The 21,143-nt window shown below is 44.9% G+C and overlaps 1 protein-coding gene across 3 annotated transcripts in view; it reads right to left on the bottom strand.

Moving 5' to 3' along the window:
* NPEPPS (aminopeptidase puromycin sensitive) overlaps positions 1 to 21,143 on the bottom strand; it is a 109,931-nt gene that overhangs the window by 64,490 nt on the left and 24,298 nt on the right. For 2 of the 3 annotated variants that reach the window (XM_063798336.1, XM_063798335.1), the window contains 2 exons: positions 16,158 to 16,323; positions 1,750 to 1,834 (listed from right to left, as the gene is read on the bottom strand). In XM_063798336.1, coding sequence (XP_063654406.1) covers positions 1,750 to 1,834; positions 16,158 to 16,323 — 251 coding nt within the window. Of the gene's footprint in view, positions 1 to 1,749; positions 1,835 to 16,157; positions 16,657 to 21,143 lie in introns of those variants that run through there. The other variant, XM_054671273.1, reaches the window with a different exon arrangement.

Raw genomic sequence — 21,143 nt, forward strand, 5'->3', positions numbered from 1 at the left:
GCCACCGCGCCCGGCTGTAAATTATTTTATATTAAAGAAGTCTCAGAGTAACCAATAACCATTTTGACAAGGAATGTCTAGGTGAAATCAAAAGTAAAAAGGCAACCAGGTGTGGTGGCTCTTGCTGTAATCCCAGCAACCTGCAAGGCCGAAGAGGTCAGATCCCTTGAGCCCAGGAGTTCAAGACCAGCCTGGGCAATATAGGAAGACCCCCCCCCCCCCATATCTATAAAAAAATACAAATACGAATATTAGCCAGGCATGGTGGTACACGCCTGTAATATCAGCTACTTGGGAGGTTGAGGTGGGAGGATGGCTTGAGACCAGGAGACAGAGGTTGTGGTAGTTGAGATCATGCCACTGCCCCCCAGCCTGGGTGACAGAGCGAGACTCTCTCAAAAAAAAAAAAAAGTAAAAAGCAATCCAGCTCCAATACTGATGTACTTGTAAGAGTTTATGCCAAACTTGGTATCTATTTAAAAAGCAGCTCATATGGGAATAAGATTTCCAGTCAAAATGGACTACTTTCATACTAAAATTATAAGGTCTAAAACAGTTCTCATTTTATAGACACTAATGGAGTTCCACATTCTATACCATGTTTCTTTTTAGCATGTTCTTCCCCTGTAACTAACTCCATTATTTAGCTTCTAATCTTCATATTGTCTCATAAAGCAAATGTTTTTCTCCGAATTAGGAGTATGACTTATCTCAATTTTAAACTATAGTACAAAAAGAAGAAAAAACTTTAAGAAAAACATAAAAACGAAGCCTCTTTGAGGAGCCTTTCATGTTCAAAGTACTTAATTTTTCAAATAACTCATCAGCTTTATTATGCATATTATATTCATTTTATACTTATGAAAATGTGATTTCCCTAGTATCACAAAATAAGTTAATCTTGGAAGTAGAATTTAAATTGTGACATTTGGCCGGGTGTGGTGGCTCACATCTGTAATCCCAGCACTTTGGGAGGCAGGCAGATCACCTGAGATCAGGAGTTCAAGACCAGCCTGGCCAACACAGCAAAACCCTGTCTCTACTAAAAATACAAAAATTAGCTAGGTATGGTGGTGGACACCTGTAATCTCAGCCACTCAGGAGGCTGAGGCAGGGAGAACTGCTTGAACCCACGAGGCAGAGATAGCAGTGAGCTGAGATCACGCCACTGCACTCCAGCCTGGGCGTCAGAGCAAGACTCTGTCTCAAAAAAAAAATAAATAAATTTAAAAATAAAATAAATTGTGACATTTACTTTATTTCACAATACTGTTAGGTTATACTATTCAATATTTCCCATAAACATTTTACCCTTTTTCTTTTTCTTTTTTTGAGTCAAGGTCTCACTCTGTCGCACAGGCTGAAGTGCAGCGGCGCAGTCATGGCTCACTGCAGCCTCGGCCACCTGGGCTCAATAGATCCTCCCACCTCAGCCTCCCAAATAGCTGGGACTACAGGCACGCACCACTATGCCTAGCTAATATTTTTGTTTGTTTGTTTTTGTTTCGCCATGTGGCCCAGGCTGGTCTCAAACTCATGGGCTCAGGGATCTGCTCGCCTCAGCCTCCCAAGTGCTGCGATTATAGGCGTGAGCCACTTCACCCAGCTGAATTTACCCATTTCTAAAGTAACAAACATTGAAGTCTTAACCTGAAAATGTCTCTCTCTCTCTCTCTCTCACACACACACACACACACACCCCACATATGCACATGCAGACAGCAAATTAAAATGGAAAACAGCTCTTACCTTCATCTCCTTCTGGTGCATATGAAGCTGTAATAATATCAATATCAGCACAATTCATCACAATCTGATTAGTCGCCTGCCTCACCTAAGGGGAAAAGGAAAATCAACAGTGTCAGAAATAGCCTAGATTAATAGTATATACAACTTGGCCAGGTGTGTTGGCACACACCTGTAATCCCAGCACTTTGGGAGGCCAAGCAAAGAGGATCGCTTGAGCCCAGGAGTTTGAGACCAGCCTGGAAAACATGGCGAAACCCCATCTCTACAAAAAATACAAAAATTGGCCAGGAGTTGTGATGTGTGCCTATAGTCCCAGCTACTCGGGAGGTTGAAGTGGGAGGACTGCTTGAGCCCAGGAGGTTGAGGCTGCAATAAGCTGTGATTGTGCAGCTGCACTCCATCCTGGGCAACTGAGCAAGACTCTGTGTCTCTCAAATAATAATAATAATGATGTTCGTAAGACTTGAACTAATATCACAGTCAATTTTTTAAAATCCAGACTTCGCTAAAACCTAGACTGAGAATTTATGCATCAATGGTACAAACAAATGAAGTTTTAATAATCCAAAGCAACTCATATTTTCCAAATTATATTAAAAACAATAATGGATGTTTAAGTATTTCACATCACTTACATCTAACCAATGAGCCAAATAAAATAATGTTTTCTACTTAAACTTTGATTTTAAACTATTAAAGGGCTGGGCACAGTGGCTCATGCCTGTAATCCCAACACTTTGGGAGGCTGAGGCAGGAGGATTACTTGAGGTCAAAAATTCAAGACCAGCTTGGGCAACACAGTGAGACAAAAAAAATTTTTTTAATTAGGTGGGTGTGATGGTATCCACCTATAGTCCTAACTACTGGAGAGGCTGAGGGAGGAGGATCCCTTAAGCCCAGGAGGTCAAGCAAGGCTGCAGTGAGCTATGATTACATCACTGACCTCCGGCCTGAACAACAGAGTGAGACTCTGTCTCAAAAAATAAAAATAGGCTGGGGGCATCGGCTCACACCTGTAATCTTGGCACCTTGGGAGGCCGAGGCAGGCGGATCACTTGAGGTCAGGAGTTTGAGATCAGCCTGGCCAACATGGTGTAACCCCATCTCTACTAAAAATTAGCCAGGTCTGGTGGCACACACCTGTAATCCCAGCTACTCACGATGCAGGGGCAGGAGAATCACTTGAACCCAGGAGGTGAGCTTGCAATGGGCTGAGATCGCACCATTGCACTGCAGCCTGGGCGACAGAGTGAGCCTACATCTCAAAAAAAAAAAAAAAAAAAAAGAATACAAAAATCAGCCAGGCAAGGTGGCATAGGCCCGTAATTCCAGCTACTCAGGGGGCTGAGGCACGACAATTGCTTAAACCCGGGAGGCAGAGATTGCAGTGGGCTGAAATCCCGCCACTACACTCCAGCCTGGCAACAGAGTGAAACTCTATCTCAAAATAAATAAATAAATAAATAAATACGTTTAATTTCATAAAAATCTTAATTAGGAAACATTTCTTACAACATATTGCAATAATTATATATTTTAACCTGCACATCAAACTCACCATGAGGCCTTCTGTGAGGATAGAGGAAGAAGGCTGACACTATAAATTATGTCAAAACTTTATACAATAACTCTTACCGCCGAGTGTGGTGGCTCACACCTGTAATCCTAGCACTTCTGGAGGGTCAGGCAGGCAGATCACTTGAGGCCAGGAATTCAAGACCAGCCTGGCTGACATAGAGAGTAGAGAGACCCCATCTCCACTAAAAATACAAAAATTAAGGCCGGGCACGGTGGCTCATGCCTGTAATCCCAGCACTTTGGGAGGCCGAGGCAGGCGGATCATGAGGTCAGGAGATTGAGACCATCCTGGCTAACACGGTGAAACCCCGTCTCTACTAAAAATACAAAAAATTAGCCGGGCATGGTGGCAGGTGCCTGTAGTCCCAGCTACTCGGGAGGCTGAGGCAGGAGAATGATGTGAACCTGGGAGGCGGAGCTTGCAGTGAGCGGAGATTGTGCCACTGCACTCCAGCCTGAGCAACAGAGCAAGACTCTGTCTCAAAAATAAATAAACAAACAAACAAACAAACAAACTAGCATCTTGGTCCATGTTTTCCTGTGCACACATGAGATAATTCTTCCATGGAAAGGAACCTAATAGTGGACTTTCTGGATTGTTGGACATAAATCTTCAACTTTACCAAGAACTGCCAAATTATCCTCTAGAGTGGTGTCAACTGACATTCCCATGAGCAAAGAATGAAGAAATCCCACTTTCAGCATGTTCTGAAAAACTTTAATATTTTTGACAATCTAATGGGTATTAAATGATAGTCCTGGCCAGGCACAGTGGCTCACGCCTGTAATCCCAGCACTTTGGGAGGCTGAGGTGGGTGGATTACTTGAGGTCAGGAGTTCAACACCAGCCTGACCAACATGGTGAAACCCCATTTCTACTAAAAAAAAAAAAAAAAAAAAAATTAGCCAGGCCTGTGGTGCACGCCTGTAATCCCAGCTACTTGGAAGGCTGAAGCAGGAGAATCACTTGAACCCAGGCAGTGGAGGTTGCAGTGAGCTAGACTGAGCCATTGTACTCCAGCCTGGGCAACAAGAGCAAAACTTTGTCTCAAAAATTTAAAAAAAAAAAAATTTTTTTTTACTGATAGTCCATTGGTTTAATCAGAATTTCCCTAATTACTAATAACATTGGTTACTATGCATCTTTTCTCGTGTGTGTGTGTGGGTGTGTGTGTGTGCGCCATTAAGTTTTTCCACTGTGAACTGCTTGTTTAACACTCTTGTGCATTTTTCTTTTTTTTTTTTTTTTTTTTTTTTTTTTGAGATGGAGTCTCTCTCTCTCGCCCAGGCTGGAGTGCAATGATGCGATCTTGGCTCACTGCAACCTCCATCTCCTAGGTTCAAGCGATTCTCCTGCCTCAGCCTCCTGAGTAGCTGGGATTACAGGTGTGCACCACCACACCCATCTAATTTTTGTATTTTTAGTAGAGATGGGGTTTCACCTTGTTGGTCAGGCTGGTCTCAAACTCCTGACCTCGTGATTCGCCCGTCTCAGCCTCCCAAAGTGCTGAGATTACAGATGTGAGCCACCACGCCCGGCCTCTTGTGCATTTTTCAATTTAGTCATAACCTTGCTTATATGCATTTATTTTGTTGTTTTAAACAAAACTTCAAATTCATTTCCAGACATTTGAATGTTCTAAATCTAAAATAACAAAAACACAGATGCCCTAAATCACAAAGAAATGCTTCCTGAGGCAGGTAAGTGTAGCAAGCCATGTGGAAGCTGTGCACAACCCCTTAAAAGGAGGAGATGGTAGCGATTTCTTGGAGCCAATGAATTATCACTATGGTGACTGGCAGGTTTAGTGCTGACAGATCTTCCAATTTTTTTTTTTTTTTTTTTTTTTTGAGACGGAGTTTCGCTCTTGTTGCCCAGGCTGGAGTGCAATGGCGTGATCTCGGCTCACCGCAACCTCCGCCTCCCAGGTTCAAGCGATTTTCCTGCCTCAGCCTCCCTAGTAGCTGGGATTACAGGCATGTGCCACCACGCCCGGTAAATTTTGTATTTCTAGTAGAGACGGGGTTTCTCCATGTTGGTCAGGCTGGTCTCGAACTCCCGACCTCAGGTGATCTGCCCGCCTCGGCCTCCCAAAGTGCTGGGATTACAGGCATGAGCCACCGCACCTGGCCTGATCTTCCAATTTTTTTTAAAAAAGCTACGAATTCAGATTTCATGTGCAGTCTGTTTTTTATTAATGGTAACTAATTCAAGTTTTCAGAAACACTGTATAGACCAAACAAAATCTGTGTGCAGATCAACAATGCTCTTAGACAACTGAACATACCACAAAACTAGGTAAGAACATCAGAGTAGTACGCTATCTGCATGAAAGACCTGTATATGGGTGATCATTTATTAATAACCATTACATATTTAAACATGATTAGCTGGCAACTAAAATTACCTGCCTAAATGAGAGACAATAAATTACAAAGTCTATAATGAGCTATTCAAAATCTCTAACACATAAAGTGAAACTACTTTGGCTCACAAAAAAAATGCTTCTCATAAATCTTCATGTTTCAAAACAAAGATGTCATTTAATGAATGGCTTATCTTTTAAGCAGCAATATTCCTTCACACTATTTCACCAAAACATACCTAAATAGCACTAAAACCTTTGTGTCCAACTGGTGATTTACAGCACTAAAGTTGAACAAAAAAACAAAAAGAATTCTTTGCCTAGTCAGAAGTTGACTTAAAAATTCAGAAACAAGGCTGGGCACAGCGGCTCATGCCTGTAATCCCAGCACTTTGGGAGGCCAAGGTGGGTGGATCACGAGGTCAGGGGTTCGAGACCAGCCTGGCTAATATGGTGAAACCCCATCTCTATTAAAAATACAAAGATTAGCTGGGGGTGGTGGCAGGCGCCTGTAATCCCAGCTACTCGGGAGGCTGAGGCAGGAGAATCGCTTGAACCCAGGAGGCGGAGGTTGCAGTGAGCCGAAATCGCGCCATTGCACTCCAACCTGGGTGACAAAAGCAAGACTCCATCTTAAAAAAAAAAAAAAAAAAATCAGAAACACAAAGAAATGAAGCACTTACTGGGGTATGCTCCAATGGGTAAAATGAATAAAAACCTCTCTGAGTTTGAAGTTTATGCCAGCAAAATAATAACTGTGGTTTAGTTACTGGTCTTAATCATTATCTAGGCAACCACACTTTCATCCATCAACATCTACAGTGAATTTCACAGTAGCCAAGCAGTTAATCCACCAATGTCAAGATACCTGTACAACATTATACATGCCAAATCACACAGCACATTACTACTGCAACCATTTGAGAGAAAGTATTTGTGCATTTTGGAAAGGCACCATGCACAACATCCAATTACAAGTACCTTCCAACTCCTCCTGTGTTTAAGGGAAACTCATCTGTTTATACTAATGAATTAAGCTGTTTCTTGAATTGCTACTAATTTTTTTTTTCCAGGATACTACCATTTCTGGAAGGGTGGGAGGGAGGAACCAAAGGAACAAAGGTACTTATCTTAAAAATAGAAATCCATTCACATTTTAAAAATTGGTCAGCATCTTGTCTTATATTAGAGATGCACTTATTTAAAAAGTTGACCAATAATGGGATAATCTATGTAAAGTCTCTGTTTTAGCACTTAGTGCCTCATATGTAGTCATCACTTAATAGATGTTAAGACATACACATACACACACACAGGTTAAATTGTGCTCTCATATCATCTAACAGCATTCACCTAACAGTTTATAAAGCTTCTGATCAGAATGATACGAAGTTTAAAAACTATGTATTGTATTATATGGCACTTTGGATATCAGCATATGTGTACTACCCCAAGAAGGTAATTTAAAATATCTGTTTAGACATAAGTGTATGTGCTGACTACAACGCAGTATAACACTGCTCTTTGTGATGCTGCTCTTCCAAACAGTAGTGCTGACCTGATGGTGTAGTACATGATTTCTCACCTTTGACACCTTCATGTTAGTAAATATTAGCTGTGTGTTCCACTATCAAAAAAACAAGTAATAATTCAAAGAAATTTCAGCATTAAAATCTTCAGTTTCCCAGTTTAAAACACAAGTGAAACAAGGTTGGCATATAAAAGTGCACTGATAACAAGCTCATTTTCAATTTTTCTACTTGATGTTATTAAAGGATAGAATGTTAGTGTATCCTTGCTTTGTTTCAAACCCAGGATTAAGTCTTCTTGGCCTCCTATATAGACTGCACTTCAACTGAGCCAAATACTAAGTAAGGGCTGTACCAAAGAGGCAGCTTGACGCCTGGTAACAACTTTACAATGGAAGTTTCCTATGAGCTAGGGAGGCAGAAATCGGAGATAACATTTTCCTGAATGAGTCTTTACTACAGTCACTCAGGAACACATCTTACATGTAAGACAGTAAGACTCAAGAGGGTTTTTTTCTGATTGTCAATGTCCTGAGATTTCAGTAAAAGAAAATCTCCAGTGTGACAATTCCAAATGCCAGTCTGAAGCCTGAGTCACTTTGCCTAATAAAACTGATTTCACCATTAAAATAGCAATAATTGTTGCCTTGGTGGAACAGTTCTATAATAGCTAAAGACAAGAAGAAGCAGATAATTAGTAAACTCAAGTTGAGCCAAGTTTTCTAACAAGAAACATTGAAAAGAGCCACTTGCAGAAGGTCAAAAATAATTACCATTAATGTAAAAATGCAAAAGGCACAGAATATTGGTATGTGATGTTTGTGGCTACTAATATGCAATTAAAGTTTTAAACTATACATAGGAATAAAAAGGAATAATACGCACCTACCTGAAGAAAGAAGTTACTTCTAGAGGCAGGGTGGGACGAGATGGAAATGGGCTTTAGTGGTATCTGTGACATTTTATTCCCCCCCAAAAAAAGCATGCACAGTCTGATGAAAATGGGGCAAAACGTTAACATCTGTTTAATCTCATAGTGTGTGACTTTCTTGTATTTCTAAAATATTTCCTAATTTAAAATAAAATTTTAAAGACATTACAAGTGACCAAATAAACCAAGGACCACATACTTGTATGGTGTTCAAAACGAAATCACTAAAATCTAGAGAACTAATCTCAGTTAACAACAAAAGCCATCCGAAGGCTCAGATATTTCCCACTGACTCACATACAGATTAGAGTAAGATTTACTTCACAATAAGAGCAGGCTCATTTATGTGGCAAAGTTCGGAGAAGCTTCACAGATAATTTACTACTCAAGACCACATTTACCCAGGTTGTATCAGAGTATCAGTTGTATCTAGAACCAGGAAGCTAAAAAGAAAAAAGAAAAAAAAAAAAAAAAAAGGCCTAGATGAAAAGCCAAAATAGGTGATACAAAGTCCGTACAATAAAACGCATACCCTTTACTCAGAACAGAATCCAACAAACTCTCACACAGCAATTGATTTTTTAGCCCAAACAAGCTTGTTTATCTGGCTACTAAGGCTTCTTCAGATGAAGTTCAGTAAAATACAAGAGGGAAGAAATTGCACAACAGGCAGCAACAAGGCACAATAAGCAGCAAGAAGAATATGAGAGTAAGGAAAACAAAACAACTTTAAAGAACAGATACAGGCTGGCCGGGTGCGGTGGCTCAGGCCTGTAATCCCAGCACTTTGGGAGGCCGAGGCGGGTGGATCACAAGGTCAGGAGTTTGAGACCAGCCTGGCCAATATGGTGAAACCCCTTCTCTACTAAAAATTCAAAAATTAGCCTGGCATGATGGCAGGTGCCTGTAGTCCCAGCTACTTGGGAGGATGAGGCAGGAGAATCGCTTAAACCCGGGAGGCGGAGGTTGCAGTGAGCTGAGATCATGCCACTGCACTCCGGCCTTGGCGACAGAGCAAGACTCTGTCTCCAAAAAAAAAAAAAAAAAAAAGAACAGATATGGACTAGGCGCGGTGGTTCATGCCTGTAATCCCAGCACTTTAGGAGGCAGAGGCAGGCGGATCACCTGAGGTCGGGTGTTTGAGACCTGCCTAGCTAACATGGTGACACCTGGTCTCTACAAAAATACAAAAATTAGCCAGGTGTGGTGGCATGCACCTGTAATCCTAGCTACTAGGGAGGCTGAGGCAGAAGAATCCCTTGAACTAGGGAAGTGGAGGTTGCAGTGAGCTGAGATTGCACCACTGCACACTCCAGCCTGGCCTAGGCAACAGAGTGAGACTCTGTCTCAAAAAAAAAAAAAAAAAAAAAAAAAAGAACAGATATGGCTAGGCGCGGTGGCTCACACTTGTAATCCCAGCACTTTGGCAGGCGGAGACAGGCAGATCACCTGAGGTCAGGAGTTCAAGACCAGCCTGGCCAACATGGTGAAACCCTGTCTCTACTAAAAATACAAAATTAGCCAGGTGTGGTGGTGCATGCCTGTAATCCCAGCTACTAGGGAGGCTGAAGCAGGAGAACTGCCTGAACCTGGGAGGCGGAGGTTGCAGTGAGCCGAGATTGTCCCACTGCACTCCAGCCTGGGCAACAGAGCGAAACTCCGTCTCAAAAAGAAAAAAAAAAACAGATATGAAACTGATAAATTATAGTACATAGTTTGGGGTCAATGAGAGATGTTCAGAATAAAGTTCAGTATTTAAAAAAAAACAATGAAACAAACCTACACTATGAGGAATTGCAAAGCATAAAAAGATAATGTATTTTAGAAATATTTCCATTCAGATTAGTCAACTTTTTTTTTTTTTTTAAGACAGGGTCTCGCTGTGTCACCCCGGCTGGAGTGCAATGGTGTGATCTCAGCTCACCGCAACCTCCGCTCCTCCGCTTCCCGAGTTCAAGCAATTCTCCTGTCTCAGCTTCCCGAGTAGCTGGGATTACAGGCATGTGCCACCACGCCCGGCTAATTTTTGTATTTTTTTGTAGAGACGGGGTTTCACCATGTTGTCCAGGCTGGTCTCAAACTTCTGACCTCATGATCCACCAACCTCAGCCTCCCAAAGTGCTGGGATTACAGGCGTGAGCCACCACACCCAGCCTAGTAAACTTTTTAAAAAATGTCTAAGGGCCTCAAAGGGTAAACTTCAGTTATCTGGAAAATTCACTGCAGAATTCATTGCCAGATGAATTAGACAAAGCTTAGCATACAAAACTGTTATACTTCTTTCCTCACAGATACATTTCAAAAAACAGAAAATCTGAACAAATTCAATTCCTTATCACCAATATTTTGAATTTAATTTTATATATATGAATTTTTTTTTAAGAAAATTTCTTCCTTTTTTTTTTCCTGGAGACAGGGTCTTGCTATGTTGCCCACACTGGTATCAAACTCCTGTGCTCAAGCAATTCTCCCACCTCCACCTCCCAAAGTGCTAAGATTACAGGAGTGAGCCACAGTGTCGGCCAAAATGATTACATAGAAAATATGCAGAAAATGGCCAGGCACGGTGGCTCATGCCTGTGATCCCAGCATTTTGAGAGGCCAAGGTGGGTGGATCACCTGAGGTCAGGAGTTTGAGACCAGCCTAGCCAACATGATGAAACCCTCTCTCTACTAAAAATACAAATAATTAGCTGGGCTTGGTGGTGCGCGCCTGTAATCCCAGCTACTCTGGAGGCTGGGGCAAGAGAAACGCTTGAGCCTGGGAGGCAGAGGTTGCAGTGAGCCGAGATCGCGCCATTGCACTCCAGCCTGGGCAACAAGAGCAAAACTCTGTCTCAAAAAAAAAAAAAAAAAAAAGAAGCCAGGCACGGTGGCTCGGTGGCTCACGCCCATAATCCCAGCACTTTGGGAGGCTGAGGTGGGTGGATCACCGGAGGTCGGGAGTTCGAGACCAGCCTGACCAACATGGAGAAACCCCGTCTCTACTAAAAACAGAAAAAATTAGCTGGGCGTGGTGACGCATGCCTGTAATCCCAGCTATTTGGGAGGCTAAGGCAGGAGAATTGCTTGAACCTGGCGGGGCAGAGGCTGCGGTAAGCCGAGATCATGCCACTGCACTTCAGCCTGTGCAACAAAAGCGAAACTCCATCTCAAAAAAAAAAAAAAAAGAGAGAGAGAAAATATGCAGAATTTGGGCAAAAAATTTGTAACACAGAATTGACAATAACCATTCAGGTGCCAAATTTTTAATCTACCAAACAAACTACTATATTGGCAACTCTTCACTTAGTGCCAATTTAGTTATCTCCAACATGTATATTTTGTTAGTAGAGGCCAGGGGTTGGCTAGGATATCCTGATTTCTGGCCTTGAATGATAAACTTAGTTTCTCTGGCACAGGTAAAATATTTCCATAAGAGAAAGCCCAGCTGGGCACGGTGGCTCACGCCTGTAATCCCAACACTTTGGGAGGCCGAGGAAGACGGAATGAGGTCAGGAGATCAAGACCATCCTGGCCAATATGGTGAAACCCCATCTCCACTAAAAATACAAAAAAATCAGCGAGGCATGGCGGCGCGTGCCTGTAGTCCCAGCTACTCAGGAGGCTGAGGCAGGAGAATTGCTTGAACCCGGGAGGCAGAGGCTGCAGTGAGCCAAGATCCCGCCACTGCACTCCAGCCTGGGTGGCAGAGCAAGACTCCATCTCAAAAAAAAAAAAAAAAAAAGAACACCCAATTATTGTACCAACCACTACACACTCATAATCATAAATAGTAGTCACACACATAAACTTATAATTCATTTTAATTAATTATCCACAAACGGAGAGGATCAAAATATGAAATATCTACAAAAGTCCACTGCTCTCAAGTATCCAGTGTAAAGGGAGGGGACAGGGAATGAAATAAATTTTGGGCCTAGAGAAACTTCTGTATAATAACAAATTTTCAAAACCAGCTAGACCACACTAATGTGAAAGGCAACTAATTTTTTTTTTTTTTTTTTTTTTTTTTTGAGACGGAGTCTCGCTGTCGCCCAGGCTGGAGTGCAGTGGTGCGATCTCGGCTCACTGCAAGCTCCGCCTCCCGGGTTCACGCCATTCTCCTGCCTCAGCCTCCCGAGTAGCTGGGACTACAGGCGCCCGCCACCATGCCCGGCTAATTTTTTGTATTTTTAGTAGAGGCGGGGTTTCACTGTGTTAGCCAGGATGGTCTCGATCTCCTGACCTCATGATCCGCCCGCCTCTGCCTCCCAAAGTGCTGGGATTACAGGCGTGAGCCACCGCACCCAGCCTTTTTTTTTTTTTTTTGAGACAGAGTCTTGCTCTGTCGCCCAGGCTGGAGTGCAGTGGCGCACTCTCAGCTCACTGCAAGCTCCGCCTCCCAGATTCACGCCATTCTCCTGCCTCAGGCTCCTGAGTAGGGACTACAGGCTCCCGCCACCACGCCCAGCTAATTTTTTATATTTTAGTAGAGATGGGGTTTCACCGTGTTCGCCAGGATGGTCTTGATCTCCTGACCTCGTGATCCGCCCGCCTTGGCCTCCCAGAGTGCTGGGATTACAGGTGTGAGCCACCATGCCCGGCCAAGACAACTAATTTTTAAATCACTGAACATGGACTAATTTCTTCACCTTCTGCAGCAGTCCACACCCTAGGCCAGGTTAAAAATCCACTAAGTTGGCCGGGCATGGTGGCTCATGCCTATAATCCCAAGCCCTTTGGGAGGCCAAGGGAAGGGGATCACCTGAGGTCAGGAGTTCGAGACCAGCCTGGCCAACATGGCAAAACCCCATCTCTACTAAAAATACAAAAATTAGTTGGGCGTGATGGCACACACCTGTAGTCCCAGATACCCAGGAGGCTGAGGCAAGGAGACTCGCTTGAACCTGGCAGGGGGACAGGGTGGAGGCTGCAGTGAGTCGAGATCACACCACTTCACTCCAGCCTGGGAGAAAGAGCGAAACTCCGTCTCAAAAAAATAAAAATAAAAAATAAAATAAATCCACTAAGTTTCTAATATGTAACCTGCACAAATACTCTGGGCTTATCGTAAAATTTTGTAACTAAAGCAACTAAGCAACTTGCATGTTTTGTGTTATGTGATTCCAACTGTTAGGAAACTGATCCAATATCAGTCATAAATATAGGTTTCTACAGATAAGAATTTTGTCGCCGGGCACAGTGGCTCACGCCTGTAATCCCAGCTCTCTGGGAGGCCGAGGCGGGCAGATCATGAGGTCAGGAGGTCAAGACCACAGTAAAACCCCGTCTCTACTAAAAATACAAAAAATTAGCTGGGCGCAGTGGCGGGCACCTGTAGTCCCAGCTACTTGGGAGGCTGAAGCAGGAGAATGGCGTGAACCAGGAAGGCAGAGCTTGCAGTGAGGCGAGATCGTGCCACTGCACTCCAGCCTGGGCGACAGAGCGAGACTCCATCTCAAAAAAAAAAAAGAATTTTGTCAATATTTTAAAATTCCCACAAGATACCACCTAATGCCACAATTTAAACGTATTGCTCTAATTCATGGATTTCAAAAACATTAATATATGCTTTTTACTTCTTACCAATGTTAATTCCTCTTTTACCCTTCCAAACATATCAATTAGTACAATTTAAAAGTCCAATCATCCTTTAATAAAACCTGTTGGAATTCACTATTGTGTCATCTTTGCGTTGCCATCTAGCCTGAAAAGAATTTCTGGAAAAAAAGTGTTTTGAAAAGTTCATGCTACTTAAAAAATTTATTTATTTTTTATTTATTTCCTTGCATCAAATTAACAAGTCCCTGCTAATATCTAGTGTATTACCATATGCTCACTCAATGGCACAAACCAGTCTTCCACAAAAGTAGAAAAGAGGTAAGGAGAAACATGTCACTGCTTGTTGTTCTATCCCGATACTTAAATCAAACTCACTTCTTTAATAAGTAATCACTTAAAAATCTGTACTTTTTTCTAGACTTTTCCCAAAATATGTTTGCCTCCAAAAATTATGAATCCATTTTGGCAACTAATAGGGTAAAGAAACAAATGTTTTTTTTAATGTTAGTCTTTTCACATAATGCGAACTCATTCATCACTAGGTTCTCTTTCCCAAAGGTTTGCCAAGTCACAAGACACACTACTGTTTACAATCCCTCCCATCTGCCCCTTGCCAATATATATCAAACACTCTAGTCACTTGGCTTAAGCCACAGTTTCCCAAATAACCTTCTCAAATTCTAATTTAGACCCAAGATGCATTCGTTCTGATTCATATTCTTAATGGAAAAATTTTAAATCACCTGATTTTCACTAAGTTCTGCCTTTTGATGCTGCCAAATCCTAGAGCCCTCTTGCTTTCACACCAGTGCCCCAAATGTGACAGCTATAGTTATCTATCACAGATAAGTATAAAGTATAGATAACTATACTTTTAAATTCTGTACTTTTAGACATATTTTTAATCTGAGTACCGTACCCTCTTGGTTTTCAAAGACAACTACCAACATTCAATTCATTCGAGCACCAGTCTTCATTTCATTACTATATACACCATGTTCTGATTTCCCCCGACCCCAGACTGCAGTAGGAAGAGAAATGAAACAAAATATATTTACTAACATTCTATTTACAGATAACTATCAAACAGTTCCCATTTTTATTACAGGCTTCCTATTACATAGTATCATAAATGCCTTTTTTTTTTTTTCATAAATGCCTATTGTGCAGGATGTTTGTCGGGCATCTATACTGATGGTCTCCAAAATCAAACAATACTTCACATAATGCTGCGGGAGAAGGGAGGGGAGTATGATTCACCAAAAACTGCAGTGAAGAGTAATGGAATATTTTCACCGGTGGTATGTTATAACTAATAGCTTCTTCCTTTCTTTCCTTTTTTTTTTTTTTTTTTTTTTTTTTTTGAGACCGAGTCTCACTCTGTCGCCCAGGCTGGAACGCAGGAATGCAGTGGCGCGATCTCGACTCTGCAACCTCTGCCCCCCGGGTTCAAGTGATTCTCCTGCCTTAGCCTCCCGAGTAGCTGAGATTACAGGGGCCCGCCACCAGGCCCCGCTAATTTTTGTATTTTTATTAGAGACGGGGGTTTCACCATGTTGGTCAGGCTGGTCTCGAACTCCTGACCTCAAGTGCGCCCGCCACAGCCTCCCAAAGTGCTGGGATTACAGGCGTGAGCCACCGCGCCCAGCCAGCTTCTTGGGAGAGGAAGGTACTGCTAAGCAACCATCACGGTAGCAATAAATCCACCAGCTTCGAAGGCCGCAAAGCTAGGAAGATAGGTGGAAAAGCGAAGATGGGGTCCTCCTGCAGCTTCTCTAGAGGTTAGGAGAGAACAAAGTCACTGCTGCACTGTCACTTGAGGGAAAGGGGGAGGGGGCGGATCATCTTGGAAACCCAGCCCCTGGGCTGGAGCAGGCGGGGAGAAGTCAGCGAGGCTGCCTGGGATTAACATTCTCGTTCTCACCCTCTCCCCCTCTTCTAGAAGCTCCCCTCCTCGCTCCAACGCGGCGGCCAGAGTCCCAAATGACCACCTCCTCCAATCTATCACCCGAGAGGTGTAGAGAGAAACCAAAGAAAGAACTGAGTCAGGTGGTTAGGCAGAGCGGGGACTCCCATGACCTCTCCGTCCTCCCCCAACACCCTCCAGCCTCCCCCGGAACACTATCAAGCCCAGATGGGTCCGGGGCGGGGGGGAAAGCCCCACACAGGTGTGCTCGTCGGGGAGGGGCGCAATGGCCGGGCCGCCGGCTCCCCAGAGCTCCCGCAGCGCGGCCCCAGCCCAAGCCCCAGCCTCAGCTCCGGCCACGGTCCCTGCCCCGGCCCCAGCCCCAGCCCCAGCACCAACAGAGCAAGGCAGAGCACGCCGAACCCGGCGCCCTGCGGCCGCCCAGCCCCGACCCGAGGCCCGCCCGCCCTCCCGGCCGGGCCCTGAGTCCAGCCCGCAGGCGCGGCCTAACTGCTCGCCCCGCAGCTTGCCCCGGGGCCCGAGGGTCGCTGTACCTGGGCGGCGGCCTCCAGCTTGCCCTCGAAGGTGAAGTCCAGCAAGTCGGGCTTGAGGCAAAGGCTGTAGTTGATGGGGGAGACATCGGCAGGCAGCCGCTCGAAGGGCCTCTTCTCCGGCATCGCGGCGAGGCCCAGGCTGTGGAGGCGGCGGCGAGAGGAGCGGCTGAAGACGAGAAGGAGGAGGGGAGGAGGCGGAGGGCCGAGGAAGAGCAGGCGGCGAGCGAGGGAGGGGGCGGCAGCTGCCAGCCACATCCACCGAGCGCGGGCGACCGCCGGAGGAGAGCGACCGGGGGAGCCTGGGGGGCGGGGGAGAGACCCAGCCGGAGCGCTAGGGGCTGGGAAGGAGGCGGTGCGGGCGGACTGGCGGGCGGGCTGCCTACGGGGAAGGGGGCGGAGGGGAGGGAAGGGGAGGAGGGCCCGCAAGGAGGGAGGGAGAGGGGGAAGTGGTGGCGGCGGCTGCGTGCGCGGCCCCGCCGGCCGGGCGCGCCCCCGTGGAGTGCGCGCGCACGCCGGGGCAGAGGGCGGAGCGGCGAGGACGAGGGCGCGGCCGGCGGGGCGGGAGGGCGTCGGGTTGCCCGCGCGAGCGCAGGGCGGGAGGCGGGCGCTGCACCTGTCGGCGCCGCTCAGGACTGGGGGCGGCCTTCCAACTGGAAGGAGCCGGGAAGGGCTTGATCAGAGGAAGGAAAGGCATAAGGGGCCCTCGGGAAATTGAAGCCTACGCAGTTGGTCAGTTCAGCCAGGGTCGCATGCATAAAATACCAGTTACAAGCAAAACCCCAAACTGGATTCTGCCTCCAGGTCAGTGAAAAGCCCTGACTTGAGGCTCTCTGGCCTCAGTTCCTGTTAAGTAGCAAATTCAAAGGATGATTTGAAAGTTTTGTTATAAAACCTTTAATAGCCGGGCGCGGTGTCTCACGCCTGTAATCCCAGCACTTCGGGAGGCCGAGGCGGGCGGATCACGAGGTCAGGAGATCGAGACCATCCTGGCTAACATGGTGAAACCCCGTCTCTACTAAAAGTACAAAAAATTAGCCGGGCGTGGTGGCGGGCGCCTGTAGTCCCAGCTACTCAGGAGGCTGAGGCAGGAGAATGGCGTGAACCCAGGAGGCGGAGCTTGCAGTGAGCCGAAATCGCGCTACTGCACTCCAGTCTGGGCGACAGAGCAAGACTCCATCTCAAAAAAAAAACAAAAAAAACCCTCTAATAATCTAGGTTACTTCAACCAATGAGATTTGGACTTTTGAGGGAGTGATTTCAAAAACTGTATTTTTGTTTCCATGATTTAATGTTTAAAATGGGATGTTTCGGGCGGTCGCGGTGGCTCACGCCTGTAATCCCAGCACTTTGGGAGGCCGAGGCGGGCGGATCACAAGGTTAGGAGTTCAAGACCAGCCTGGCCAATATGGTGAAACCCCGTCTCTACTAAAAATACAAAAAAAAAAAAAAAAAAAAAAAAAAGCCGGGCTTGGTGGCGGGCGCCTGTTGTCCCAGCTATTCGGGAGGCTGAGGTAGGAGAATCGCTTGAACCCGGGAGGTGGAGGTTGCAGTGAGCCGAGATTGCGCCACTGCACTCCAGCCTGGGCGACAGAGTGAGACTCTGTCTCAAAAAAAATAAATAAATAAATAATAAAATAAAATGGGATGTTTCACCTTTTCCCCATTTTCATCTTTGTTTCTTTTTAAACTAAAAGATCCTTCAGCAATCATGGCCTCTTTAATGGTGAACTGTCTGTGGCTCTCTCAGTTCTGTAGATACCTTGCAAATTGAGGAGGTATATATATAAATGCATATATATATGTATATATATAATGTAACTGAAATTATCTTTAAAAAGGGGGGCCAGGGCCAGGTACGGTGGCTCACACCTGTAATCCCAGCACTCTGGGAGGCTGAGGCAGGTGGATCACGAGGTCAGGAGTTCGAGACCAGCCTGGCCAATATGGTGAAGCCCTATCTCTACTAAAAATACAAAAATTAGCCTGGCATAGTGTCATGTGCCTGTAGTCCCAGCTACTGGGGAGGCTGAGGCAGGAGAATCGCTTGAACCCGGGAGGCGGAGGTTGCAGCGAGCCAAGATCACGCCACTACACTCCAGCCTGGGCGACAACGAGACTCTGTCTCAAAAAAAAAAAAAAAAGTGGGCCCAAGTGTGGTGACGTGTGCCTATGATCCCAGCTACTCGGGAGGCTGAGACGGGAGGATCACTTGAGCCCAGGAGGTGGATGGAGGCTGCAGTGAGCTGTAATGGTGCCACTGCACTCCAGATGACAGAGTGAGGCCCTGTCTCTAAAAAAATAAAAATGAAATAACAATTTTAAAAATGTTCTTTAAAGTGTCAAAGGCAAGGAGATTTATCCATAATCTTCATATTTCTTTATAGAAATTTCTCAGATAGAACCCGGTAATTTCCAAAACTGAATGTATTGTAATGGACCAGTACTGTTCAGCAGAAACATACTGTGAACCACTAGGTAGTATTAAATCTTATAGTAGCCACATCACAAAAAAGTAAAAAGGAAACAAATGAAAACACATCTTATTTAACCCAACATATCCAAAATATTATCATTTCAACATGTAATCAATATAAAAAATATTAATGAGGCCGGGCACGGTGGCTCACGCCTGTAATCCCAGCACTTTGGGAGGCCAAGGCAGGTGAATAACCTGAGGTCAGGAGTTCAAGACCAGCCTGACCAACATGGTGAAATCCCGTCTCTACTAAAAATACAAAAATTAGCCAGGCATGGTGGCGCATGCCTGTAATCCTAGCCAGCTACTCTGGAGGCTGAGGCAGAAGAATCACTTGAACCCAGAAGGCAGAGGTTGCAGTGAGCTGAGATCACAGCACTGCACTTCAGCCTGGGCAAAAAGAGTGAAACTCCGTCTCAAAAAAAAAAAAAAAATTAATGAGATATTTTACTTATTTTGTTCACACCAACTTTGAAATCCAGCGTGTATTTTACATTTATAGCACATGTAAATTCTGACTATCCACATTTCACGTGATCAGTAGTCACGTGTGGTTAGTGGCTCTTGTACTGGGCAGCACAGTTTTGGACTCTGGGCCTGGCCTCTTAGCCTCTGAATCCTACATACTTTTCAGAAAGGCAGATTGAAAAGCTGCAATCCTTTCAAACTAAGGTGTGAGATGGGCCTTTTCTTATATATATGTAGTTCTATGACCACTTACTGGTCAGAGAAATAATAATTTAAATAACATATAATAATTTTTTTTTTTGAGCTGGAGTCTCCTCTGTTACCCAGGCTGGAGTGCAGTGGCGTGATCTACGCTCACTACAACCTCCACCTCATGGGTTCAAGCAATTCTCCTGCCCCAGCCTCCTCAGTAGCTGGGATTACAGGCGCCCACCACCATGCCCGACTAATTTTTGTATTTTTAGTACACATGGAGTTTCACCATGTTAGCCAGGCTGGTCTCAAACTCCTTACCTCAGGTGATCTGCCCACCTAGGCCTCCCAAAGGGCTGAGATTACAGACATGAACCACTGTGCCCAGCCCATATAATAATAATTTAATTAACTGTAATTGAATGTTTTTCGAGTGCTTACTAAACACTTTTTTTTTTTTTTGAAATGGAGTTTCGCTCTTGTTGCCCAGGCTGGATTGCAATGGCATGATATTGGCTCCTGCAACCTCTGCCCCCCGGGTTCAAGCGACTCTCCTGCCCCAGCCTCCTAAGTAGCTGGGATTATAGGTGCCCGCCACCATGCCTGGCTAATTTTTGTATTTTTAGTTTTATTTGTTTGTTTGTTTTGTTTTTCTTGTTTATTTTTTCTTTTTTTTCTTTTTATTTCTTTTTCTTTTTTTAATTTTTGTATTTTTAGTAGAGACTGGGTTTCACCATGTTGGCCAGGCTGGTCTCAAACTCCTGACCTCAGGTGATCCACCTGCCTAGGCCTCCCTAAAGGCTGGGATTACAGGCATGAACCACCACGCCCAGCCCATATAATAATAATTTAATTAACTGTAATTGAATGTTTATCGAGTGCTTACTAAACATTTTGGTTTTTTTCTTTTGTTTTGGGTTTTTTTTGAGATGGAGTTTCACTCTTGTTGCCCAGGCTGGAGTGCAATGGTGTGAGCTCGGCTCACTGCAACCTCCACCTCCTGAGTTCAAGCAATTCTCCTGCCTCAGCCACCCAAGTAGCTGGGATTACAGGTGCCCACCACCACACCCGGTTAATTTTTTTGTATTTTTAGTAGAGATGGGATTTCACCATGTTGGCCAGGCTGGTCTCGAACTCCTGTGCTCAAGTGATCCGCCCACCTCGTCCTCCCAAAGTGCTGGGATTACAAGTGTGAGCCACTATGCCCGGCCAACACTTTTCATATATTAATTCATTTAATTATTCTCAACAACTCTGTGAGGCGGACACCATTACCCCATTTCACATTTGAGGAAACAGGCACACAGAAATTCAAGGACTTGCCTAAGGTCATACACTAATAATTGGCAGAGCCACAGTTAGGACCTAGGCATTTTTTTTTCTCTCCTGAGAATCTTGCAGCAGATTCCCTGTTGTTCTAACTCTCCAGTTTTGTTTTGTTTTGTTTTGTTTTGTTTTGTTTTGTTTTGTTTTTGAGACAGAGTCTCGCTCTGCCGCCCAGGCTGGAGTGCAGTTGCGCGATCTCAGCTCACTGCAAGCTCCGCCTCCCAGGTTCAAGCCATTCTCCTTCCTCAGCCTCGCGAGTAGCTGGGACTACAGGCACCCGCCACCAAGCCCAGCTAATTTTTCGTATTTTTAGTAGAGACAGGGTTTCACCGTGTTAGCCAGGATGGTCTCGATCTCCTGACATCGTGATCCGCCCGCCTCGGCCTCCCAGAGTGCTGGGATTACAGGCGTGAGCCACCACACCTGGCCCTAACTCTCCAGTTTTATTTTATTACAGTTCGTCTGTTTCTCAGCTTCTCAAAATGTTATTTTCATTATGTCTGTTAAAGCAAATTTCATTCATA

The sequence above is a fragment of the Pan troglodytes genome, chromosome 19, assembly GCF_028858775.2.
Source record: "Pan troglodytes isolate AG18354 chromosome 19, NHGRI_mPanTro3-v2.0_pri, whole genome shotgun sequence".
NCBI lineage: Eukaryota > Metazoa > Chordata > Mammalia > Primates > Hominidae > Pan > Pan troglodytes.